This window comes from Cynocephalus volans, chromosome 12, assembly GCF_027409185.1.
Source record: "Cynocephalus volans isolate mCynVol1 chromosome 12, mCynVol1.pri, whole genome shotgun sequence".
NCBI lineage: Eukaryota > Metazoa > Chordata > Mammalia > Dermoptera > Cynocephalidae > Cynocephalus > Cynocephalus volans.
The window spans coordinates 76458051-76485858 of record NC_084471.1 but is presented as its reverse complement, the minus strand read 5'-3'; the positions used below and the strand labels follow the sequence as shown (position 1 = coordinate 76485858).

The 27808-nt window shown below is 35.1% G+C and overlaps 1 protein-coding gene across 3 annotated transcripts; it reads right to left on the bottom strand.

Moving 5' to 3' along the window:
- Positions 1–478: 478 nt before the first annotated feature.
- On the bottom strand, positions 479–27808 carry ZCRB1 (zinc finger CCHC-type and RNA binding motif containing 1). Of its 3 annotated transcripts, XM_063115501.1 has the most exons (9): positions 27607–27808; positions 26353–26438; positions 24056–24084; positions 20225–20336; positions 19765–19872; positions 17208–17320; positions 17048–17123; positions 7264–7320; positions 479–569 (listed from the first exon to the last, which is right to left on the bottom strand). In XM_063115501.1, exons 2-8 carry the CDS (start codon positions 26434–26436, stop codon positions 7300–7302), a joined length of 543 nt encoding a protein of 180 aa, XP_062971571.1. In that variant the 5' UTR covers positions 26437–26438; positions 27607–27808; the 3' UTR covers positions 479–569; positions 7264–7299. The 3 variants fall into 3 exon arrangements, with proteins under 3 accessions (XP_062971571.1, XP_062971570.1, XP_062971572.1); XM_063115500.1 differs by lacking the exons at positions 479–569; positions 7264–7320 and adding an exon at positions 13679–16533; XM_063115502.1 differs by lacking the exons at positions 479–569; positions 7264–7320; positions 26353–26438 and adding an exon at positions 13679–16533.

Below are 27808 nucleotides of genomic sequence, written 5' to 3'. Positions count from 1 at the left end.
AGTAAATGCTCTAATTAAAGATTTAATTTTTGATTAAAAAAACCCCAAATATATTGTGCATATAAGAGGCATAGCTAAAACAAGGATACAGAAAGTTTGAAAGTAAAAATATGGAAAAAATATACTACAAATGACTGACTAAAGAAAAGCTGATATAGCTATTAAGGCAAAGTAATTACCAGAGATAAAGAAGAGCACTTCAAACTGATAAAAGGATCAATTCGTAGAAAGTTATAAAAAATTCTAAATTTGTATGGTGACTGGTAACTTGGCCTTAAAAAAAATAAAGCAGATGGATGGAAGTACAAAAATAAATAGATAAATCCATAATCATAATGGGAGATCTTAATATTCCTCTCTTAGTGATTGATAGAACAAACAGAAAAGAATATCAGTTCCTAGATTTGAACAATATAATTACCAAACGTGATTTTATTTTTTGCAGCAACTGAAGAATCCACATTTTTTCCAAACATAAACAGAACATTTAAGGGCTGGCACAATGCTCACTTGGGAGAGCGTGGTGCTGACAACACCAAGTCAAGGGTTAAGATCCCGTTACCGGTCATCTTTAAAAAAAAAAAAAAAAAAAAAGAATATTTATAAAAATTGACCATTTGTTGTGCAATAGAGTCTAAACATATTTCAAAAGATTTTAATCATTTACAGTATGTTTTCTGTTCAAAATCAACCTAAGCTAGAAATTTATTATAGAAGATATAGAAAATATTCAGACATTTGGAAATTTAGAAATACATTGTCAAATAACTCATGGATCAAAGAAGAAGTCACAACCAAAATTAGATAATATTTTGAACTGAATGATAATAAAACTACAGCTTCTTAAAACTTGTGTGATGCAACTAAACTGTGCTTAAGGTTAATTTACAAGCCAAAATATATATATTGGGAAACAGGAAAGGTTGAATATTCATTTCAGGAAGTTAGAAAAAGTACAACAAAATAACCCCCAAAAGGTCAAAGTAGGAAATAACGAAGGCAAGAGTAGAAATAAATAAAATAAAAACAAACTCACAGTTGAAAAGATCAACATAGCTAAAATTAAATTGATAAACTTCTGGTGAGAAAGGTAGACAGAAAAGGAGAGAAAGCGCAAATAACCATTTGTTCTAAGTTATTTGAAAATTTACTAACAGACTATTATGAACAACTTTATACCAAAAATTTTGAAATTTTAGAAAAAATGGTTAAATTCCCAGAAAAAAAACTTATCTAGTACAAGAAAACTAGACTCAAAATAGTCTTATAGCCATTAAACAAATTGAGTCTGTAATTAATCGCCACAAAAAAAGCTTCAAGCCATGATGGCTTCATTTTCACACAACATTCAAGAAAGAAAGAATGCCAATTTAACATGGGGCTGGCCAGTTAGCTCACTTGGTAGAGTGTGGTGCTGAAAACACCAAGGTCCAGGGTTCGATCCCTGTACCAGCCAGTTGTTAAAAAAATAACTTTGCAAGAGGATATGAGGCCAACATAACCCTCATATAAAAATTCAACAAGGATATAATAAGAAATGAAAATAACAAGAATATGAGAAATAAAAACTTCTCAGAATATAGAGGAAGAAATTGTAAACAAAGCATTCTCAAACCAAATCCAACAACACATAAACAAGATGACATATTGTATTAGTCTGTTCAGGCTACCTTAACAAAATATCAGAGACTGCATGGCTTAAACAGCAGAAATTTATTTTCTCACAGTTCTGGAGGCTGAAGAGTTCAAGATAAAGGTTCCAGCAGGGTTTGGTTTCCGGTGAGGGCTCTCTTCCTGGTTTGCAGATGTAGGCTTTATTGTCACATGGCTTTTTCTCTGTGAGTGAGTGAGAGTGTGTGTGTGTGTGTGTGTGTGTGCAGGGAGAGAGCAAGCTCTCTGGTGTCTCTTATAGGTACGCTAATCCTATGGGATCACTCTCACCCTATGGCCTCATTTAAACTTAATTACTTTCATAGAGACCCTATATCCGAATACAGCTGCATTGGGGGTTAGGGCTTCTACACACAAATTTGGGGGGACACAAACATTTAGTCCATACCATATATCATGACCAAGTGGAATTTATTCAAGGAATACAGTGTAATTCACACATCAGAATAAAGGAAAAATTATAGGATCCTTTCAATAGATGCAGAAAAATAACAAGTGATGCTATTCAATATCCATTAATAGACAAACCTCAACTTTTCTTAGAAAACTAGGAATACGGGCCGAGCCCGTGGCGCACTTGGTAGAGTGCTGCGCTGGCAGCGCGGCGACGCTCCCGCCGCGGGTTCGGATCCTATATAGGACTGACCGGTGCACTCACTGGCTGAGTGCCGGTCACGAAAAAACGACAAAAAAAAAAAAAAAAAAAAGAAAACTAGGAATACAAGGGAATTTTCTGAATCTGCCAAAAATGGACAGTACACATCATACTAATGGTGATATGTTGTAAGCTTTCTTCTTGCTGTCAGGAATAAGACAAGGATGTTAGCTATCACATTTGTATTTAGTGTTCTGGAGGCTCTAGCTCGGGCAGGAAAGCAAGAAAAAGAAAGAAAAGGTGTCATAGTCATTTCAGGCTGCTATAACAGAATACATAGACTGGATGGCTTAAACAACAAACATTTATTCCTCACAGTTCTGGGGGCCGGAAGTCTGAGATCAGGGCACCAACACGGTCAGGGCCTTCCTCCTGGTTCACAACCAGCTGCCTTCTTGCTGTATCCTCACATGGTAGAGAGAAAGAGCTCTTGTCCCTTCACCTTCTTGAAAGAGTACTATCTCCATCATGGGGGTTCCATCATCATGACCTCATCTAAAACGAATCACCTCCCAAAGGTCCCACCTCCAAATACCATCACATTGGGGATTAGGGCTTCACCATATGAATTTGGGGAGGAATAAAGCATATGAATTTGGGGTAGGGGGAATAGGGTAAGACAGACATTCAGTCCATAGCAACAAGTGTAAGGATTAGAAAGTGTGCTGGTTATTAAGCTACTGTCTCACAGCTTGGAATCCCCTTTGTGATACTGGTTCTTTTCTTTTTTTGTGGCTGGCTGGTATGGGAATCCGAACTCTTGACCTTGGTGTTATAATACTGCACTCTAACCAATTGAGCTAACCATAATGCTGGTTCTGGGACTCTGCAAACCACATTTCTTTGCCTGCTGGTTCTCTGTTTGGCTCTGCCGATAGGAGGCCCTGGATCATATGGAAATGTGTGTGTGTGTATGTTTCTGAGTCATCTTGTAGTCACCTGGTAAATAGTTTTCACATCGAGAAAGTCCTAATTTAGGAGAAAACTTTGAATTCTTACTTTCAGTATTATTAGAGATAAAAAGAATTAGAAGTAAAATTTTAAAAACAGATCCTTGTCACTTTTAAAAATATGCAAACACACATCAGTTGCAATCTCCTGAAACGTGTTTTGATCTAAGGAGTAGTTCACACTTATTGGTACTAATTTGTTCAATCCATTAAACCACTGAGAGATAGAGCTGTTGGCAGATATAGTCCAGGCTTATACTACCGTGTGACCTCATCCCTCTATTTTGGATCCAGTGAAGTTTCCTGTCTGAGTATGAACTGTTTTCTTGCACTTGGCTTGAATCCCAAACCCCACCTTCTGCCTATAAAGTTAATATTTGGCTTTTGATTGTATCTTTTCTCCTTGTGGGAACTTTGCAGATTTTCCCCAGCTCCAACCTGAATACAGAACTGTGATCATGCTTCTCCTAACAAGGGTACTTCAAAAAGTTCATGGTAAGATTCATATTATCTTTCAATTATATTTTTCCATGAAATTTTTCAAGTACCCTTGTATATACCCTGACCACCCTTCTATGTACCTTGAATTATTTGGCCTTATGAGCAGCATTTAGCATAGTATTTTTCCATTCCTTTCTTGGAGGTTGGGTTATGAACCAAGCTGATAAAGCTACTTTAGTTTATTTAACTAATTGATTCTATTTGAGGAGGTAATCATATCATGTCAAATGTGGGTAAAGTAACTGAAGAGATGGTGGCCAGGGGTGGTGGTGGGAGGGAGGCACTTTAGTTTCTAGTACACTGATCGTGTAGAAAAAGTTTTATTCATATAATGGCAAATTAGTGAGTTCAAACGAAGTAGAATGAGTTTTCTGAATAATATACAGCTCCATTGATATAATATTCATAATGGTTTCTCCACTCCCACCTAGAACCTGTTGGGTTCGCCGCCAGCTGATCTGAACAGCCCTAGCCTCGTTCCTTTTGGTGGGTGAGCGAATGGCCCAGATTCCTCTTTCCCTCCAGTCCCCTTTGGAAGGAGACGGGGGAAGAGAGCCGTGAAGAGAGGTGAGCACAGCTACCGTCCCCAACCAGCCCGGTTAAAGGACACTCAGATGTGGTGGGGGTTCTGTCGAGCAGTTCTGTTTATTATCACACAAGCACTTGCTTTTATAGGCAGATGGGGAGGGGAGGTTTTAACATAATCCTATCAGCTTAAAGGTCAAGGGCATGCATCCAGTCTCAATGTCTAGCTATTGCAATCACGCAGTGTTCACGAGTGTGGAAGCACCGTATTTGGCCAATAAGGGCTAAGGCAAGGTTCCCGCAGACACTCCCACCCTACTTCCTCCGGGCGCCATCTTAGGCTGCCACGTTAATACGCCCTTGTGGGCCCATAATGGCGCCGCTTGTAATGTCACTTAAGGTGGCGTTAGTTTTTAAGGCCTGACAAGAACCTAGGCATGATCTAAAATAGAAAGCCTATCTACATTTTACCATAAGAAAATTCTATGATCTGGGGCTGGCCTGTGGCTCACTCAGGAAAGTGCGGTGCTGATAACACCAAGGCCGCGGGTTCGGATCCCATATAGGGATGGCTGGTTGGCTCACTGGGTGAGCATGGTGCTGACAGCACCTAGTCAAGGGTTAAGATCCCCTTACCTGTCATCTTTAAAAAAAAAAAAGAAAGAAAATTCTATGATCTTTCCTAATAGTTTAATGTTAATTTAGGATCTTTTTGGGTTTCCAGAAATCAAGGCAGTATTAATAGTCAACAGCAATACTTCTGACAGTTTCTTGAGAACACTGCCATTACTTTACAAGGGCTTTCTACAAGTATTTAATTATGTGGTTTCCTATTTGTTCGTTGCAGTCAGTAAAAATTCCCTCAGAATCCATTTTGGTAAGTGTATCCAGAGCCAAACAATACAAGGCTTTATGAAATCTGAATAGTAATTTTTATTCAAACAACTTATTTAAGGAGTTTATTCTTGAGTGTTCTGTTCCACTCTTCACCCTGAATATCCAGAAATTAATACTGGCTTGATTTTGGTGAGAAAGAAGCCAAAGAGCCGGTGACTAGCATGATCAATTTGCTCACCTTATCCAATAATAGAGTGGTGTGGGCAATTTAATGTGTTTCTTCACATCTAAAAATTGTTCATTATATGCTGATATTGTGGATGATAAATTGAGGATATTCTGAATCCAATACATTACTCTGAAGAGTGCTAAGTTTTGTTCTAGCAGACAGTTACATTATTGGGGAATCATCATGATCTTCTAGAGTCTTGGCTACGGGTTTGTTTAGTGTGGATCTATTTAGGTTTTGTCCTGGGACATCCTTTTCCAGGGACTTGGTCTTTACTCATAAAGCATGGTCCTTCTGGGGTTTCAGCAGAGAACCAAGTTGTTCACTAAGCCTCTGTGACTCATATAGTATGAGATACAGGTCTAAATTAATCTTTTTGTATGTAGATATATAATTGTGCCAGCAACATTTGTACAAAAAGACTATCTTTTCCCCATTGGATTGCCATGGGACCTTTGTCAAAAATCAATTGACAATAAGTAATTTCTTTCTAGACTCAAAATTCTGTCTCATTTTTCTAAATGTGTGTACTTATGCCAGTACCAAACTCTCTTAATTACTGTAGCTTTAGCTTAAGTTTTGAAATCAGGTAGTCCTCTAACTTTGATCTTCATTTTCAAGACTGTTTCTGGCTATGTTGGGTTCTTTGTTTTTCCATATACAGTTTAGAATTACCTTGCCAATTTTGAAATAACAAGCCTGCAGGAATTTCGATAGGGATTACATTGAATTTATATATAAACTGAGAAAGCACTGTCATTTTTAATAATATTGAATATTCCAATCCATGAACATGCAATAAATGCCATAAATTTTGATATTGTTTTTAATATCATGCAGGTCAAAATATTTTATAATTTCCTTGCTTTTTTCTTTGACCCATAAGTTATATAGTATATGGTTTACTTACAAATATTTGTGAATTTCTCAAGTTTCCTCCTGTTGTTGATTTCTAATTCAATGCTGTTGTGGCTGGAGAACATAATTTGCCTGATTTCTATCTTTTTAAATTTATTGAGACTTGTTTTATGGCCTAACATCTTGTTTATCTGGGAGAATGATGTATGTGTGCTTGAAAAGAATATGTATTATGCTAATTTTGTAAGGAGCACTCTACTGATACCAGTTAGGCCAAGTTGGTTGATAGTATTGTTCAAATCTCCTATATCTCTGCTGATTTTTTGTCTAGTTATTTATTTTTGAGAGTGGGTTATGAAGAATCCAACTTTATTGTTGAATTGCCTATTTATTTAATTCTATTAGCTTTTGCTTTATGTATCTTGGGCTCTGTAGTTAGGTATGTGCATGCTTACTATGGTTTTATCTTCTGGATAAACTGATGTTTTATCATTATACAATGTCTCTCTGTCTCTACTGATATTTTTTGTCCTAAAGTCTATTTTGTCTGATATTAGTATAGTCACTCCACCTCTCCTTTAGTTATTGTTTGCATGGCATATCTTTTCCATCCTTTTACTATTTTTTTAGTAGCTGGCCATACAGGGATCTGAACCTTTGACCTTGGTTTTAGCAACATCGTGCTCTAACCAACTGAGCTAACTGGTCAGCCCTCCTTTTACTTTTAATCTACTTGTGTCTTTGAATTTAAAGTTTGTCTTTTGTAGATAATGTAGAATTGGATCTTGTTTTTCAACCAGCCTGACAATCTGTGAAATTTGATTAGTGTTTAATCCATTCATATTTAATATTATTGGTATAGCTGGATTTACAGCTGCTATTTTCCATATTTGTTTTCTGTATTACTCATGTCTCATGTGTTTTTTGTTCCTGTTCTAACTTTACTGCCTTCTTTTGTATTAAATAGATATTTTCCAATATACCATTTTAATTCCTTTTTTTAAAAAAAATTATTCTGGGTTGGCCAGTTAGCTTACTTGGAAGAGCATGGTGCTCACAGCAAGGTCAAGGGTTCAAATCCCTGTACTGGCCAGCTGCAAAAAAAAAAAAAGGAAAATCAAAAAAACTATATTCTTAATGTTGGATTTAGGAATTATAATATCTTAATTTATCACAATTAACTTCAGATTAATGCTTACTTAACTCCAGTAAAATATAGAAACTTTGCTGTAATATTTGTGCTATTATTGTCATTCATATTACATCTCTCTCTCTATAATAAATGCAACAGTACAGTGTTAACATTATTGCTTTATACAATGGTATGTATTTTAAAGAAGTTAAGAGAAGAAAGGAGAAAAAGAGTATTTTATTTTTTTTTATTGGAAATTCATCTTTTCTAGTACTGTATTTCTTCCTGTGGATTTGAGTTACCATGTATATCATTTCCTTCCCCCAACATAGTTCCATTCTCTCTACCCTTCTTTTATTGTCATATACATTACATATTAATATGTTATAAGCCCAATAATGCAGTTTCATAATTATTGCACTATGCATTTGTTCTTCAATCAGTTGAGATGAAAAGAGAAAAATATATTTATACTATCTTTTATTATTACCTACATAATTACCTTTACCAGTGTTCTTTGTATGGATTTGAGATACCATTTGGTGTCATTTTCTTTCAGCCTGAAGAACTTCCTTTAATGTTTCTTAACAGGTTTATTAAGATATAATTCACATAGCATACAATTCACCCATTTAAGTGTATGATTCAATGGTTTTTAGTATATTCACAATTATGTGCAATCATCATCAAAAAAAACCCCCATAGCTGTTAGCTATCATCCCGCATATCCTCTCATCAGCCCTCCCATCCCCAGCTCTAAATAACTGCTTCTCCACTTTCTCTCTTATAGATTTCCCTATTCTGGACTTTCATATGAATAGAATCATATAGTATATGGTCTCTTGTGACTGGCTTCTTTTTCTTAGCCTAATACTTTCAAGGTCTATTTATGTTGTAGCATGTATCATTACTTCATTCCTTTCTATGGATAAATAATATTCCATTGTATGATATACCACATTTTGTTTATCCATTTGTTCACTGATTGACATTTGATTTGTTTCTACCTTTGGCAATGATGAATTACTGCTATAAGCATTCAGGTACAAGTTTCTTTGTGGACATATGTTTTCATTTCTTTCGGGTACACAACTAAGAGTGGAATTGCTGAGTCATATAATGACTCTATGTTTAAGCATTTGAAGAACTGCCAGACTATTTTCCAATGCAGCTGCCCCATTTTACATTTCCACTAGCAGTGTATGAAGATTTCAATTTCTCCACATCCTTTGTAAAAACAGTTTCATTTTTCTCATGATTTTGTGAGTCAAAACCTTAGAAGGGCTCAAATAAGTTCTTGGTTTGGTTATCTCATGTGATTGTGGTCAGATGTCAGCTTGGGCTGCAATTTTCTAAAGGTTCATCTAAGCAGGATGTCCAAGATGGTTCACTCATATGGCTGCCAGTTGATGCTGACTGTTGACTAAAGCTGAGCTCTCATCTACATGTGGCCTTTTCAGCATGGTGATCTTCTTACATAACGGCTAGCTTCCTCCAGAGCCCATTTATTTTTACAAATATTTTAATGACTATATTATTTTTATTTCTATTAGTTGTACTTATTCTTTTTTTGATCTAGTTTTTCTTTTCTAATTGTCTTGGTATTTTATTATATTTCCGTTTTTGTCTGTCTTTAATCATTTTAATCATCCCTGTAGAATATATCTGATATTTTTATCTGTGTTTTTGGAAATCTAATCCCACTGTTCATTTTGTCCACTGACTCTTGCACATGTAGATTGTTTCCTTGCATGTTTTGTAATTTTTAGGTTGTGATCTTATCTTCAATGTGGTTTCATCTTTGAGGATCCTGTGCAGTCTTAAGTTGAAGGCAATTCACTTACTGCCATTTTCTGCTTGATTTTTTAAGTGCCTAGGAACATTACTAGTTAGCGACTACAGTTATGTACAGGAGCATTCAATGGACAATCCTATTTGTCTTTCCATAGAAACATTTAAAAAAAATAATAGAATTTCTGAAATCAAAACTCCACCCCATCCTCTTACTGGCCAGCCATCAAAAACAAACAAAAATTCCATAAAAAAGAAAAAAAAGACTCCACCCCTAATTTTTAAAGGCCATAAAACAAAAATAATTTTGATCAAATTTTTTATAGGTTTGAATAAGCTTGAACTGCTGCTTTCCTCACACAACAGAGAAATTTTATTTATTTATTTATTTTTCTGATAGCTGGAATTGAATCCTGGTATTATCGAACCATGCTCTAACCAATTGAGGTAACAGTCCAGCCCTTCATTTTAGTATTCATTATAAAGCTTAAAGCTATGAAGTTATTCTTGTTGCAATAGATAAATATCCTGGTACAAGGTAAAATAAAAAGATTTTAATATTTTAATAATTTCTATAGTGTATAGAGTGTTAATTATGTGTTAGATTCAAGTGCCTTATATTATTTATCTCTCTTATCAATTTAGAAGGGTATGTATTATTATTCACTTTTTTAAATGGAGACACAGGCTCAGAGAAGGTTGGATCCAGGACTGAGAGATATTTCTGTTTGACTTCAAAGCCCAGAGTTTAACAGCAAGATGTTAGTTTATTTAGTTGGTATTTTTCAAATACTATGTTAAAAATAGATATATGTAGGGCCACTGTGGGGCTCTTTTTACTGTAGTTACTTAAGGACCCAGGGTGATAAGGCTGCTACCATCTTGAACACAGGTGATCACTATGCTAGAAAAAAAGAGAACTCTAGAATGTCTTGCACTAAGAATTAAATGCTCTGGTTCAGGATAACACACATTTCTGCTCACAACTCATTGGCCAGTACTGGTTACTTTCCCCACCCACACACGAGTGGGCCAAGAATTGCAATCCTATTATATGCTTGGAAGGCAGAGATATTTAGTGAGTTAAATATTTAATGGCTGGTGCCCTCCAAGGTCGTAATATGGTTTCAACAGTTCCAGACATCACATCCAGAGAAACAGAACTCAGAAAAAGAAGAAACATCAGTGTTCTAAACAGCAAGGAAATTTTCCCTAGAAGCCCCAACAGACTTACTTCACTTAGTGTTGGCCAGAACTGTACCACACGTCCATTCTTAACCAATCACTGGCAAGAGTAATGGGATTTTTACGGTTGACTCAGCCCAATTGGGATCTATCTTCTAAATCCAGGGATTGGGTCACTTCACCCTGAAGCTCATGACTGTGTGAAGTTTGTGTAAGTGTTGGAAAGGATACTTCTCAGGCACTTTCTAGTAAAACAGATCCATAAAATGATACTTCAATACTGTCAATAACTCAGGTACTGAGACCTAAATGAGAAAGTGGGTAAATGGATATAGGCAGGAAATCAATCTGATCTGCTACAAAGAGCAAACCAGAAGGCTAGAAGTGTTAATAAGATATATTATACAAAGCAGTAACGGTTGGAATAAATAACTTCTACGATCCTATCCCAAAACAAGATACATCTATCTATTTATAAATTTTGTTTATGATTAAAGAATTTTCATTTGCTACAAAGATCTATATACACCTTTATCCAGAATGATCTGACTTATCATACTACTTCTAAACTAGCTAATGTTTATTGAGAACGTACTATGTGCCAGGCACATGCAGCTTGCTACATGGATTATATAATTTAATTCTTACAGTAATTCTGAGTTGGGTAATAATCATTCCTCCCATTTTACATATAAAAAACTAGGTTCAGTTCTGATATGCAATTTGAAAGTCACAGAACTAGTAAGTATTGCAACCAGATGTTAAACCAAAGCAATTCGGTTCCAGAGTTTGTGTTCTTAAGTTATATTAGTTATGATTCATCTACTAGTAATATTTATTCATGTAATTAAGTGTTTATTGCCTTCCTACTTGATAAATATACCAGGCTCTGTCCTAGGCTGTGGGGATTCAGCAATAAACAAAATAAACCCATGCCTTCATGAGTTTATATTCTAGGGGGAGACAGATAAGTGAATGATATAGGGTATTAAAAGATAAACGACATGGAGAAAAGTAAAATGCTTTTTGTGTGTGATGCAATTTAAAACTCACGAGGTGACATTTAAGCAAAATCTTGTTAGAAAGGAGGGAACATGTCCTAAAGAAATCAGGAGGAAGAATGGTCAAGCTGATGGAGCAGCTACTGCAAAGGTTCTGAGGGGGGTGCCTGCCTGGTGAGTTTGAGAGACAGTAAGGAGGCCAGGCTGGCTACAGTAAACTGACCTAGGAGGTGAATTGTGGGCGATGAGATGAGAGAGATAACGCCATTCTTTTTGAACCTTATATACCCATGTAGGTCATTGTAAGATCTTCAGTTTTTACTCTGAGCAAGATAAAAAGCCAAAGCAGGGTTACATCTGGCTTAGTATTACAAGGATCACACTGGCTGCTCTATGGGGAGCAGTTAGGAGGCAACTGCAGTAATTCTAGAGATGACGGTGTCCTGGGCCAAGGTGATATCAGCAGATGAGCTCTATGTATCTGAATATATTTTAAAAGTAGAGCTGACAGCTTATGACTTGGATAAGTGAAAGAGAAAAATCATGTATAGCTCCAAGATTTTTCAACCTGAGCTAAAGGATGGAGTTAACATTAACAGAGAAGGGAAAGACTGTGGGTATATCTGGTTTGGAAGATTAGGAGTTCAGTTTTGGACAGGTAAGTTAGAGATCTCATTAAACTTCCAAATGGAGATTAATTTAAAAATTTTAAACAAGGCATTTAGGCATAATACATTTCATCTTTTCAATTTTAAGGCTCTTCTAAAGAATATTTCCACCTTAGAAAAATCATAAAGACATTTCTAAAACAAATTGTTATTCTTATTTAGGTAAAATGGAATTTAATCCATATTCTCCTAGTTGATAAGGCATTGATACAGTTTATAGTAATTTACCTACTGAGAGAAGCATCATAGCATAGTGGTTTAGTATTGATTCTAGAGCCAGTTTGCCTGGATTTGAATCCTTGTGCTTACTGGCTGTGTCACTTTCGGTGAATTACTTTGCCTTTTTGTGCCTCAGACCTGTTATCTATATAATGATGAAAATAATACCTACTTAAAAGGGATTAGTTTATATTGGTAATGTGTTTAGACCAGTGCTAAATATGTAATACATATTGATTTTCAGATAATTTGCTAAAAGTCTGTTTTGTATTAACTTGTCTTAAGCATACTCATAAGATTGTAAACAAACTCTATCTCTTTAAGAAAAGGTTATGTTTCACATAAAGAAATGCATCTGCAAAGATGAGCTGATGAAAAACGCAACACTCTGGGAAAGAAATCTGCTTTTACTAAAAGCTATTATGTTTCCAGTCTGCCAACTTCTAGGTGCCAGATCTTCACCAAAATTATTAAGTGGTTTTTTCTATCTATATCAGTATGTACGGATTCTTAAAATTTAGATCTTATAAAAGCAATTAAAAACAAAAAACAAAATCCCTCACAATGGCTAAGTCAATTCTGTGGATTTAGGCCTCGGTCTCTGACTGCGACAGCTTACATCGTTACTTTAAGTAAAAGTGCCTTATCAAACTACTTTCGAAGGAGGTTTTAACCTTCTTTCCATATGTTCTGCAAAGTCTGTGAAAATTACTTATTTTCAAGGAAATTATTTCAATTTTTTTGGTGCTGAATCTGTATTTTCAATGTGCTTCCTGCTCAGCTGTTTCAGTATTTTCCCTTTGGCAATGAGGAAAGGAGGGTTTTAAGCCTACCCTTTTGACAGGGTAACTTCCACATTGATTTCAAACTGAAGATGCATTACATAGGACCATTCTCAGTCTATGTAGGTTGGGTGGGACTGACTCTACCCCTTATCTCCAGGAATGGCAATTGTGACACAGACCTGGCCAATCAGGGCTTTTCTTAGGACTTTTACTGGAATTATTGGGAAAGAGGGGTTCTCTTTTTGGGATTTCTAGCTTTAGAGATCCTGGTGGTCGTATCTGCCACCACTTGAAGAAAGCTTGTAGGGAAATGAAGGTAGTACAGAGGAAAGCAGTGGTAAGAGACAAAGAAAAATAGATTTCTAATTACATTTTTAACTTCATCAATTTCTGAAGCTAAGTGATCTCAGTTCTGTGATCCAATGAACTTTCCTCCCCTCTTTTAAAATCAGGCTTTCAGTCCTCTATAAATCACTGAATCTAAATTACTGATTTGTGGCATTTCTATGTAAAACTTTCAAGTACTTCTGTAAATGTGGTAACCAAGGTTTAGTATTCAATTATTTTAATTCTTAAATATTCATGAACACTGTTGTATAGAAGACATATACACATATTTACAGCACATAAAACAAAAACAAATTAACATGTAAAACTTATAAATATGTCCTATTATATGTGGTTGTAATGAATTTCACAATATTTTAAAGTTATAATTGGCAGTTTCAGAATAAGGTATCTATTACTCAAAAAAGCAAACGAGTAAATATATGATTGCAGAAGAAAACAAAACATTACTTATATCCAGAATGAGGGGCATTCTTTGCTTGACAAATGCTTTCATTTTAGAAACTACCAAGTTTATTACAGGTCCAATCCATTTTCTGAAACCCCAGGGGAAGGATAGATTTTTAACGCTAGAATTCTTCAGCTCCTCTAAGCTCCCTTTTCTTTTGTAGGTGCATTTTGGGTCTCTGTTGTATTGAAGCCTTTTCTCAAATGTTTGTTGCTGCTTATCTGACTTCACATTTGCATATGAAGCACTAAAAAGTTGATCAGAGCATATATCACCACCACCACCTTGTGCTTATCAATTTGGGGGCTTTATACTGAAATGACATTTTCTTTAGGACCCCAAATATTCAGTGCTGTATGTCCCTTTACAGGAAGGATCCCTAAATACCCTGCCTGAGCTGCAGAACCTATCTGATAATACTCTCGTTAACAGGCAGGTGAAGAAGTCTGAAAATGTCATAGTTCAGCAGGATTGGCATGTTAGTGGCCTGCTCTTTACACAAAATTTTCAACTAGTTATGTTTGCACATTTTTATATACATAAAATTTGTATACATAAAATTTTTATATACATAAAATTTGCCATTTTAAGTAGGAGATTCAATGGTGTTAAGTGCATTCACAATGTTTTGTAACCACCATCACTTCCAGAACTTTTCATCATCCTAAACAAATTCTGTACCCCATTAAATAACAACTCCTCCTTCCCACCTCCTTCCAGCCCCTGGTAATCTCTATTTTCTATCTCTTAACCGCCAGCCTCATGTGTTTTGAATTTTAAACAATAATATATATCTTCATACATAAATACTTGTATTTCTGATTAGAACCCTAAGATAAAATGTTATTTGTTTCAAAGAACAGAATATACTTAATATTTGACACTTATTGTTAAATTAGCCTTCAGAAATGAACCAATTTACAGTACCAAAAGTACTCTTATGTCACTCTCATCAACAATATTTTTTTTCCTAATTAGATAAAAACATAATATTTCACTGGTTGTAATAGATTTCTTTAATAACTAATGATAAAGATATTTTTACTATTTATTTTCTATATATTTTATTTATGTCACTAGCTCATTTTTTATTAGTTTGTGTTTTTAGGTATTCGTAAAAAGTGTGTGTGTGTGTGTGTGTGTGTGTGTCTCTAACCAACTGTGCTAACCAGTCAGCCCTCAAATTTTATATATTTTTCTAGCAAATCTTTTCCCAACTTTTTTTGTTGCCTTCAATTTTTGTGGTATTTGACTAATTAATGAATGAACAGAAAGTGGAGTACTATACTCAATCATTCTGTCTGGTTTCCTTGTCGAGAGCTAGAAGAGTCTTTGCTAGCAGGTTGGTTAACAGTTTCATTGTCTTTGTAGCTTTCAAAGTGGAAATATTTTTATTGCTTTTAATAATTTAAAAAGTGATAAATGGGTATTATTACAAAGCATCCAAACTGCATAGAAATATACAAAATAGAAAATTAAATGCTCTGTAATCCCACTTCCATATAACCACCTGCAGAAAGTATGGGAAGATTTAGTCATAAATACAAAGAAATGTAATAAATACAAGAAAAAATGAGACAATCAGTAATTCTGGGAAAAATGTAATCATAGCACACTCCTTGGCTCAGAAATGAAAAGTATTTACATGGGCATAAAAAAAGACAGTAAATATGGGCTTAAACAAAAATTGTAACATAGCCACTGGGAAGATGTAGGAAGGTAGGGGACAGTATGAGACTGAAGAATCCTTCTTTATTCCTTTATGAATTAAGTGATAGAAATAAATATATATTTTATTTAGCAATATGTATGTGCATAAGAAAAAAACAGCAAAGTTATAAGTAGCTACATCTGGGGAATGGAATTTGTTGCTACAGGCAGGGCAGACAAATAACTGTTTGGTTATAAGCCCTTTAAAGCTACTTTATATTTTATGGATATTTATGACTTATTCAGACTGGGAAAAAGCTAGAAAAAGTAAGATGACAAAACATCTGTATTTAAAGACAAAATTCCCCTGGAAAGTTTATTAACATTATTATTACAATAAATCATTCAACTTTTCAGTCTTTATGAAGTTTTTGTTCTAAAGATTAAATTTATTCCCAAAGTCCTCATGTAAACCCATCAGACATGAATAAAGCTTTTATAATGAACTTCTGAAATAACTCTTATTTTTTTTTGGTGGTTGGCTAGTACAGGGATTGAACTCTTAACCTTGGTGTTATCAACACCATGCTCTAATCAACTGAGATAACTGGCCAACCCTGAAATAAATCATTTTAATATCTATCTTTTTTCTTGGGATGACAATAGCATTACTATGATAGTATTGTTTTCTTACTTTTATAAAAATTAGCTCTTATCAAGATTGTTACTATCAAATCCTGATTTTTAGTACTATGCTATAAGCAAGATAGAAACATGATACTTTAAAATTATTGTTAAATTTCCTATGAACTATTTTATAGTAAAGAAACTATTTGTTTGGTATCAAGTGTTTTTATGCTCAAATCCTAGAAATTATCTTTATTCCCCAACTAACTTTACACTCCAAGATTTTTTTATTTTAGTGATATTGACATAATAAATATAATTTTAATCACTAAGTTCCTCCTCATCACTGAAATATGTGCTTTTCTTTATCCTTGGGCGTCTGGAATCATCTGATGTTGAGGCACCCCCTGAACTGGGTTTCCATTTTTTTTGCTCTTCTTCAATTTTGGCTTGCTGTAATGTGATTCAGAGAACAAACAAAACAAAACCAAGAACCTGTTTAGTATTATTATGGTGCATTAATTCAAAACATGGCAAAAACACACTGCAAATGCCACCACTTCCCACTCTCTCACACTATGCAGACAATAAGATAATCAACACCTGCCCTGCCCAAGATCTGTTCTGTCCCAATCTTACAATGTTACTAAAAATTATCCTAGGCAATTTCTAGAGAAATCTTTTCTGTTGGGCTAAACTTACTTTAATCTGCTCAATTCTATAATGAAAACAAATTAAGATATTAAAAGTGTTGTGGGACCTTAAAATCTAGAAAGAACCAATAGGCTCTTTTCATTCATACTGCTCTAAAGACCTCAGAGAAACACACTATCTCCTAAAATTTAGGAGGTGAAGGAGCAAAACAGAGGTTGCCATGAGGAGATGATCAATAAAGTAAGCAAGGAATATAAAACTATTAGCCCGAGGCAGCTATGGCATGATGCCTTTTAAACGAACAATTTACTACCTGGAATGCTATGGCCTGACTGAGGCTGTCAAGAGCAGGATCTTCCCCTTCATCTTCACTTTCTTCTACTTCCTCACTAAATTATTAAAGAAAAAAAAATCAGAATGCAATCAACCAAGAGTAAAAAGAGAAACGCAACAGAATAATGTATTATACACACATTTCTTCCTCTGGTTCAGGGATTTTCTTTTTTTTCTTTTTTTCTTTCTTCTTTGGAGGTTCACGTTCTCCAAGCATATTTTTAGGACAGGCATAACTTAAGTGCCCACTTTCCTTTTCACATTACAAAAAAGGAAAAATAATACATTATTTGTTGTTTTTAACAGGAACTTGCCTGCTACCCTAAGACTAAAAGCTTTTAGGATTTAAAAAAAGAATGTTCCCATGCTGAAAATATTCAGAAGAAATTAATGATAAAAATCCATTACTTTAATATTTAGAAGGAAAAGTCTGTGATATTATAACTCCCAATAAAGTACTTTAATAATTATGTAGTATTTTGGCAGTTTCACTAATAGTAAAAGAGGTATTCTTCTCTCAAACATTTTCAATTTCAAGATTGAAGATATAAAACAATTCAAAATTGAAATAGATCATCTACCCTAAGTATAAGAATCTTAAATTTTTTGATAAAATGGGGATAAAACTATTCCTGTTAATCAAGAGGTTGCTTAATACTCTGTTTTAAAAACAAATGGAAGATTTTGTCTTCTTCACTTTTCCTATTAATTACTTTTATTTTGCTCCTTTCACACCTAGACTACACTTAAACTGTTCAATTATAGTAGCCACTAGTCACATGTGGCTACTGAGAAATCATCTGAACTGATATGCACTGTAAAGGTAAAACATACATTGGATTTTTCAAGAATACGAAAAAAAGAATGTAAAATATTGTAATAACTTAAAAAATATTAATTACATATTCAAATGACAATATTTTGGATATATATTAGGTTAAATAAAAGATATTATTAATTTTTATTTTTATTTTTTTTAATGTGGCTACTAGAACATTTAAAGTTATGTATTCAGCCTGCACTATTTACGTATTTGACAGTGCTGGACTAGACCATTACTCATAATGAGCTAGAACCCTGAGCTGTAAAACATAAGAACTCTGAACTATAATCCGTACATTAGCTCACCAAAATACATTTAAGAAGTATTAGTTTACAGTATTAGGTTACAGTAGGGTGTGGGGAAACTGAGCCAAGATTAGAATAATAGAAAAGAAAAACAATCTTGCTTTTCAAGTATATTTAACAAATCCTCAAACAGACTGTGTACTTTGTATACCTGGGACATGGCTGAACCCAAGAGGTGTTACTTATTGTTAATGAACTGCTGAGAGAATTTACTTAAGAGAATCATTTCTCAAACTGTGTTTAGGAATAATGGTACACCAAAAAATGCTAACATATCCTGTATAGAAAAAAGGGATTAACAGGGAAATAACTTTGGGAAAAACCAGGCCAAAAAATGTAAATGGATTTTCTTGGGGGAAAATTACATTCATTCCAGATTTCTCATAATTTTATATTTACTGTGAATATAAGAATATATTCTTTTTTTTTTTTTTTTTTTTTGTCTTTTTCGTGACCGGCACTCAGGCAGTGAGTGCACCGGCCATTCCCATATAGGATCCGAACCCGCGGCGGGAGCGTTTTGCCGCGCTCCCAGCGCCGCACTCTCCCGAGTGCGCCACGGGCTCGGCCCAATATATTCTAATCTGACTATACCTACCCCTTACTCTTTTTTTTTTTTAAAAATTCGAAACTCAAGCCTTTGGAACAGTTTGTAAAACATTTACTTAAGAGGTTTTAGAATCGCAGGAACTGACAGAATTAGTATGTGTCCAGGCCATTGCTTGCTCCCTCTTTCTATTCATCCATCCATCCATCTATTTATACATCTTTTTCTGGAGATTGGGGGTTGCGGGGGAGAGGAGCAGTGGAGGAAAAGACCTCAAGCCATTTCCTTATATCTTCATGTGATTTTGTAGCCAGGACAATGTCTCAGTAATTCTCTTTCCAGCTCCCCATTAATACCTCTGGACTCTGTTTCCTAAGTATTTTATACAGTGATTTTAGAAACTGACAGCTATGAGACCCAGAATGAATACCTCTTGGTACCATTATGGGCCTTGTGTAAAATTGTTCTCTGGCTGTATATCTGTCCTAATCACTAAAACTTTAAATAGATAATGACAGATCATGAGGAGAAATGTGGTAAGAAAATGTGGGGTTAGTTCAGTCACAAACCATTAGCAGTGCTAACAGAAAAAAATAAAATAAAAAATTTCAAAACACAGTATCTCACTGAGGATGGGTCATATGATAACGTTTGTACTGAACTGTGATAATTAAACACTAGCAAAATGTTACAGAAATAGGCAGAATCTTATTAACAATAATTTATCAGTTACTAAAACCTTTCAAGACAATGACATAAGTAATTAGTCCAACACTTTTTAAACTAAAAATTTTCAAAGATTTAAAAACCAAAGAAAATACCACTCTCTATTATCCAATACAGGTTATCTTTACATACTACATTTTAATTAAATTTACTTAGATGAGTCTAGAGTCTGTAAGTAAAACAACTTTTATAACCTGGTTTTGGCCAGCCAGAAGTTTTGGTGAACACAAGACTGATGTGAAAAATACCTTAAAGTTTACTATGGAAAATTCCATTCAAGTTTTAGGTTTACTCACCCCACATTCATAACACTTAGATTTATCAAAGTAGTTTCGCCTTCGGATGAACTCAGCTGCTCTTCCATTGTCAATAGCAATGCTTGCTTTTATCACTCTACCAAATAACTAAACCAGAGAAAAATGTAAATGCAGAAGGTTGTATTTCACTGAAACCTAAAACTAATTACTTGATTCCATTTTCTCAAATCTTCAATTCCATATTATTTTTTGGATTATTTTAGCAATTGCCCACTTAGGTGTGATAAATTCTATTCTGCAGCATTCTTATTTTCTTAGATTCTATCAACATTTAGGAACCCAGTACAGCTTTGACCTCTTTTGTTTTCCATAAGTTAGATACCCTCAGAATCTACTGATACCCATCTGACTTGACCATCTACTGTATCCTCCACATTTCTGGCCTGGATGAACACAAAGGTTTTTGGGTTAAAAACCTTGAGGTGAATGAATGGCTTACCTGTTTGTTGTTTATTGCTCTGGTGCAGTTTTGTGCAGACTCTTTATCCAAAAATAAAATAAATGCGACCCCTTTACTCTTTCTGGTATCTTTATCTTTCATTATAGTAACCCTTAAAGCATAAACAAATAGCCAGTTAAAAATGAGGCAGCAATAAATAAGACAGGTATTAATAAATATGTAGAAAACTCAAGTTTAAAAAAAGGATTTTATAATAAAACATTTACAAAGTTAGTGAAATTAAAACATTTGAAAAATCAGCTCTCTTCAAAGTCATGGGATATCAAGTTTAACCAATTTTGGTTAATTTTTTTTTTTTTTTGCAACTGCCCAGTATGGGAATCCAAGCCCATGACCTTGTTGTTATAAGGCTGTGCTCTAATCAACTAAGCTAACTGGCCAGACTTAACCAATTTTGAAAGAAATATCAAGTAAGATAGTTGCTTTAAATTTGGGGAATTTTTAAAGTCTGTGAATGTCAGTTAAGGTCATAAGCTTTCTATGTCATCCTCAGATCATGATCTCTCTGATCTATTCCCTCTGCTTTTTTCTTGTCCATGGTGGTGTTACTGTTTGAACAGTCTATTCTTAATAGTTCCTTGATCTTAATTCTTTTCTATACCAGAGGTAGAGTCTTCTATTTAAGGAATAAATAAAATCACATCTTTCCTTTGCTCGAAAATCTCTAGTTCTTTAGCTTGCCTATTCTTCATCCAGTAATTGATATCCTTTATGATTTGGCTCCCACTTCCCTCATCTTTCACTACTCCTTTCCACTCACTATGAGGTCTAGCAATAATAAACCACTCAATATTTAGGTAGCATGGCCTCTACTTCCCCAAACTGGTGCCTCTTTTTGCATTCTTCTATCTTCTTTCACCTCTTGATTTTCCCCCATTAAAATTTTACTCATTCTTCAGGGTTCATATCATGGGTCAGTTCCTTCATCTCTTCAATTGGAAAAGATTTCTCCTTTCTGCTAGATTCTACTGAAATTATCTGTTTATATATAAACAAAGCCTTATCTCACCTATTTTAATATAAACTTCTTTAAGGGTGTCTCTGTAACCTGTATGTGCTTAGCTCAATATGTTGAAACAAAAATAGATACAAGCAGGAAAAGTTTCTCCAAAGACTGCATCTATGTGTTTATTTGGTTATTCAGTTACTCCATTAGATTCAGACGCAGGCACTAGGCACTGATAGTATAAAGGCAGCAGGATGAGGTTTTTACCCTCAGGAAAAAGCTTACAATCCAGTGGTAGAGACAGACCTATAGATCAATTACAATACTTCGCTAGAGATACCTTCTATGGTAACAGAAAAAAAATTACATCAAGGATTTAAAAGGACGAATCTTTGATGACTCACATGTCTCGCATGGGAAAAGAGGTACAGAGTAGCACCATTTCCTGATGTAAGGCACATGATATACTCAAGTAAGCACATAATAGGAACCAGACACTACTCTGGGTGTACAACACCCCCTTCTCACTCACCCAATCCTTATACACAAAGTAAGCATATCGTTAAGTATTACCCATTTTACTTCCTAATGATCGCTCACATCTGACTAGCCTCTTTACCTGTTCATCTGCACCATCTTAGTCTAAATTTCTACCCTGGGCTACAATTATGAGGGTACTTCAAAACTTCATGGAAAGATCTGTACTATCTCACATACTCTCAGACTGGTCTTCCTGCATTGTGTGCATGTTCCCCTCCAACCCAGTCTCTACATTGAAGCCAGAACAAGATTTTCAAAATTCATATCACATCATCTCTCATTTAAAATTCTTCAATGTTCTTAGGAAATTTCTGGTATTCTTAGGATGAAAACCAAGAAAGATTAGGAAACTGCTAATGGCAGTAAGTACATGGCCAACAAGTAAGATTAGGAAACTGCTTCCATCTTTGGACCCATCTTGTGCTTTTTCACTCTTCCTCATTCATCTTCAGTCACATTGGCCTTCCTTCTATTCCTTGATCTCACTTTATTTTCTCTTGCCACAGGGGCCTGGTACAAGCTATTCCCTCTACCTGAAATGTTCCTCCCGTTCTTTTTGCCTATTTAACTCTTATTCATCCCTTAGGTTTCAACTCAAAGGATACTAAACTAGGTAAGCCTTCCCTGACTCTCTAGATTAGATCAGGTCTTCCCTGTCTATATGTGCTTATAACTCTATTTTTAGCTTCATAGCAGTTTCATGGTTCATAATTATATATTTATATGAAGATTTAGAGATTCTAGCAGAGAGAAAGAAAAGGTAGATGGTACAGTTAAGGGGGCTCTGGAATCAGTGCTGGATTCAAATCTTGCCTCCACCACCAACTAGTAATATGACCTCAGGTTTACTGTGTGCTTCAGTTTTGTCATTTATGATATCAGGATAATAATACCTACCTCAAAGGGCAGTTGTGAGAATTAAATGAGATAGTATACATAAAGAGATTAGAAAAGTGCCTAGCATATATATGTGTTGATTTAAGTGTTACGAATCACCATTACTAGAGTTCTCTGGTACGGGGATCTGAACCTGTGATCTCGGTGTTATAAGGCTGCGCTCTAGCCAACTGAGCTAACCAGCCAGCCCATTACTAGAGTTTTAATTGATGATGATGACTGTTCAAAATTCTTTATTTTTGGCAGCTCGCCGGTACAGGGATTGAACCCTGGACCTTGGTGTTATCAGCACTAGACTCTAACCAACTGAGCAAACTGGCCAGCCTCAAAAAAAAAACTTTTTTTTTTTGTGATTGGCCAGTATGGTGCTCTGAACCCTTGAAGCTGGTGTTATGACACCATGCTTTAACAACTGAGCGAAACAGCCTCCCTCAAAAATTCTTAAGACCCAAAAATTTACCCAGAAGCATTTTTGACAATGATTTTAACAGCCAAGTAAGTTTAAAAGAAATTAATATTCTCAAGATGCAAACAAACTTCAACTGTTTAACATCCATTTATGGAAAGCTGGAAGAAAAATAACTAGTCAAGATAAATATATTCTATATTCTTGGGATTTTAAATTTAGAACAGAACATACACTGGTTATAAGATGGCTAGATTGATAGTATCTTGCTTTTACTTCTTTGCCCCACAAAACAGTTGCTTGACTGCTTTAAAATAGTGAATTAAATGAGAACCTCAAGTTCTATTTATCCTTTCTTAACTCTCAGCCTCAAATGCTATTATCATTTATTATCTTTTTATATATTTCTAGTCTTTCCAATGATATCTAAGCTTCTAAGAAGGCAGAGAATATGTTTTCTATTTATTTGTCAGCCTCATAAGCATTTTGCAAGTCGTATGCATTGAAATATTTGTTTTTACACTATTTATTTGATAAATGGTAATCCATTGACAGTATACTAGAGAACACCTTTCTAGTAACCAAAATATTTGTTTTATCAGAGCCTTTAATATACATCTTACATTGGACAACAGAATTAGTTTTAGTTCTTAGTAATATGGTAAGAAATTATAAAGATTGTTTAAATAAATTATGAGATAAAAAGGAATACCATGAAACCATTAAATATGAGGCTGTATCTTGATAGTACATGGAAAGACATTCATGATATAATGTTAAGTGAAAGAAAACAAAATTGCATGTAAACAAGTCTTTTTAAAAAGATTGTCTAAATGTTTACATACATAGAAAAACAACTGAAATATACATAACAATGTTAACAATAGTATTTTTATTTTCTTTGTTGTATCAAGTATCTTTTATATATATAAAAAAGTAAATATACTGCCATTAAAAAAATAATGAAGCAAATTCAGAAAACCTTTTAAATGAAGTTTCAAAATTTAATGTGAATACTTACTTTACAACTTTGCCATACTTGGAAAATATCTGAAACAAAAGACCATATAATAATTTATAATTTAATTTAAAATCATAAAAAAAAGTTAAATTTTCAGGTTGTACACACTGACCAAATTCCTCATTATAGTTTATAAAAAATTTTAGCCTTCAGTCTATAAGGCAGGTCATATAAGAAATTTTTTTTGGTAATTAGAATATTTTTATTGTTAATCTTCCCAGTTCCTAAATTTCTGACAATGGATTGGATACAGAGGAAAAAAAACACTCCACATGTGTCATAGATCTAAGGCACACTGGACAACTGCTGTGTTCAGGTGGTGTATCCATGATAACTATCAGCTCCACCACAGATCCAGCTAAACCTTGTGCTTCAAATATCAATGTTGTGAAATATCACTATTCCTATTCTACTCTTATTGTATTAAGCAATCATTGAGAAGACAGATCCTTATACTGCTTATAAAACAAAACATGAAACAAAAAAGTGTTTATAATAAAAAAATCCATTCCCAGTGTCCTTCCTCTGTCCACCGTTAATATGTTGGTGGTACTTTGTAGCTGGCCTATTCTTCCCTTTTACTTCGACATCTTCACCCTCAGCAATCTCATTTATTTCTACAGTTTCAGCCACCAACTATATAAATAGTTCCTATTTATTATATAATGTTTCTTATAAAAGTCTTTTAGAAGGTGTTAATATATGCAACCAGGGCTGACAGGTTAGCTCAGCTGGTTAGAGCACAGCTGTATAATCTCAAGGTCATGGGTTTGGATTCCTGTAGTATCACTCCGCCAAAAACAAAAAAACAACATACATATATTTTAAAAACCATATATACATATATTCATTCTAATGGCTTCTCGTTTCACTCAAAGTGAAAGCCAGAGTCCTTACCATGATCTATATGGGTCTTAACGCACCCTCCAGTGGGCTTACCTCTGATTACCCCCCCCCTTTTCTCTTGAAATGCTTGTCCCCTAGACATCTGCACAGCTGCCTCTTACTTGCTCTTGATTGAAAAGTCACCTTCTCAATAAGAACATTTTCTGACCACCCTAAGTTTCATCTCCATGCCAAACTTAACATAGTGTTTGTTTTGGTTTTATTTTTGGTGGCTGACCAGTATAGGAATCTGAACCCTTGACCTTGGTGTTATATCATGCTTTAAACAATTGAGCTAACCGGCCACCCCCAAACCTAACAAATAGCCCCTCCTTTCTTGTCTTTTTTCTTCTTAGTGCCTAACATTTTAGCATCTTTAGTAGCTAACACATAATTTGACTTTTTTATATTTAATATTGTTCTTCTCTCCTGCTATACTGTGAGAGCCAAAAGGGGTTTTTATCTTTTTGTTCACTGATGTGTCTCAGTACCTATATGTTAAGTGCTCAGCACATAACAAGCATTCAATAAATACAGTAAATTGCTCTGTTTTTTGGTTTTCTTTTTTGGTGGCTGGCCAATACAGGGATCAAAGCCTGGACCTTGATGTTATCAGCACCACTCTAACCGACTGAACTAACCAGCTGGCCCCTAAGTCTCTCCTGTGATATAAGGAAACTAAAGATAATTTTCCTCTCTGTTCTTTGAAACTCAAGCTATCTTAATTAATCAGGTACTGTGTATCACCTATGCAGCATCTCTTTACTTAACATCTACCCAAGTAGCAAAGAGAACAGGGCACATTTGGAAGAAAAGATTGATGTCATTCTTCCAGTTCCTCTCAACCAACCAACTGCAGGACAGGTACAGCAGCAGGAAATTTTGTTCTCTGTAAGGTAAGGAGGTGAAAGAAAATGTTGGAAAGGATGTTTTCCTCACCTCAATCACCTTTATCCTGAACTTAAAACAAAATGTATTAAATTGTTAAACTTCTGTCATGTTTGTATATTAAAATATACTTTCAGAACTTGAGGGTTAGGAAAGGGTCTGTTTGCTTCCATCAGTCCTTTCCTCCAAAACCTCCACCCTACTACCAGTTTCAAAAGCCAACTAAGCAAGCAGGAGAAATCAGCCTATCACAAATTATTCCCACTTCATTATGCTAATTGTATCTTTTGTGTTTATAAAGAGCTTGTTATTCTCCATAAAGGCACTATAAATTCTCTTTGGAAATTACAAGTTTCTAATTTTTTTCATTTACTCATATTTACAACAGAAATCTTTGGTATTGAAGGTTTAAGTGCATTGTAATGCACTTACTAAGAATTTTTTCAGGGAGAACTTTTGTTTAAGCTACATCTGTATCTCAGAAAGAGAATTCAGTAGATAAACGTACTAATCCTTAAACTTACCCGGTATAAGTCATTGTTTGTCAGGGAAAAGGGCAAGTTGGATACATACACTGTGCTCTTACTTGGAGCCAATCCACCACTCATTTCTAAAAAGGAAGATAAACAAACCCATAAGCAATCTAAAGCAGGTATTCCTCATTCCAGGTAAAACCAATATTGCAATCATTGATTTAATTATGTCAGATTTATACACCTTCCTTACATTTTAGGAAGTTAGGAACAATGACTACAGTTGGTTGAATTAAGAATTCCTTTTCCTCAGCCATCACTAAGAGAGGTATTTTTGTTCCTTCATCTTTCAGTAGATTCTTTACACTAATCCTTTCAGTGCTGGACTGTGTGTATGGGGAGGGGCGTTTAAATACATCAAGAAAAAATTTTGAGGCTACTCTTAACCTCTCCTCAGGCTAAGAGCAAGAATGTGCTTTGGAATATGTAAAAGATCCTGGGGGTTTAGAAAGAATCTTAACCACTGATTTTTGCTAATACTATGGTTGGGTACCTTTTTTTGGTTGTCCTGTATTTCTCTAGAGTGCTGTTGAGAGGAAATCTAAACTTTAGTTTTTTGTTTCGTTTTTTGGCGGGGTGAAGGGGGATCTGAACCCGTGATCTTGGTGTTACCAGCACCACACTCTCCCAGGTGAGCTAATCGGACAGCCCTTCTTCACATTTTGACAACTGTGAAGTTCTTCTGAATCACTAATTTTGTAAATTATTGCCAAATTATGAAATGATACATTTTATTATATAAATAGGTTTAGTGCCTTGAAGGGATACTGACCTGTATATATATTAAGTCTACAGGTATAATCCATAATTAACTTCACATCTTATTTTACAAGGTCAGCAAATCAATTACCCATGAAAATTATATCGAACTCAACCAAGTTCAAATTTTAGACTTAAAAAGCGGGTGTGGTATGTATTTGAGATGGGAGTACGGATTATCACAAATGGCAAACTACTGATTCTAAGGCATGCCAATTCGCGAAGTAATGGGAAAACTGCTTGATGCACCGTGGTTTGGGGGAATTATTTAGAAAACTTCAGGAACTCAACGTCGATAGGTCGCTTTTCAAAAGTTTCTCATTTGAAAGTATTTATGTTAGATTTTTTGGTGAGAACTGCGAGGGCAGGCAAAGATTAAGGTCCACGAATAAAAAGGGTGGCAGGAGAGAGCAGCAAATCGTTTCGGGTGCCAGGGCGGGAGGGGATGAGGGCAGGGGAAAAGGCCGCAGCTAAGGAGGCGTTTACCTTCAGGTGGGACGGGCCGGGTAGACCAGAAGAGCGCGAGACCTCGGCTCCGCAGGGGTTCAGCCCCGACTCTTCCTCGGCCTTCGCAGCAGACTTGGCATCACAGGTCCTGGGAGGAGTCCGGTGCCGAGACGAGATGGCTGTAGCAACAGTACCTTTTCCCGGCTCTCGTTAGACCCAGACCCCGGAGGCGGGCCCGGAG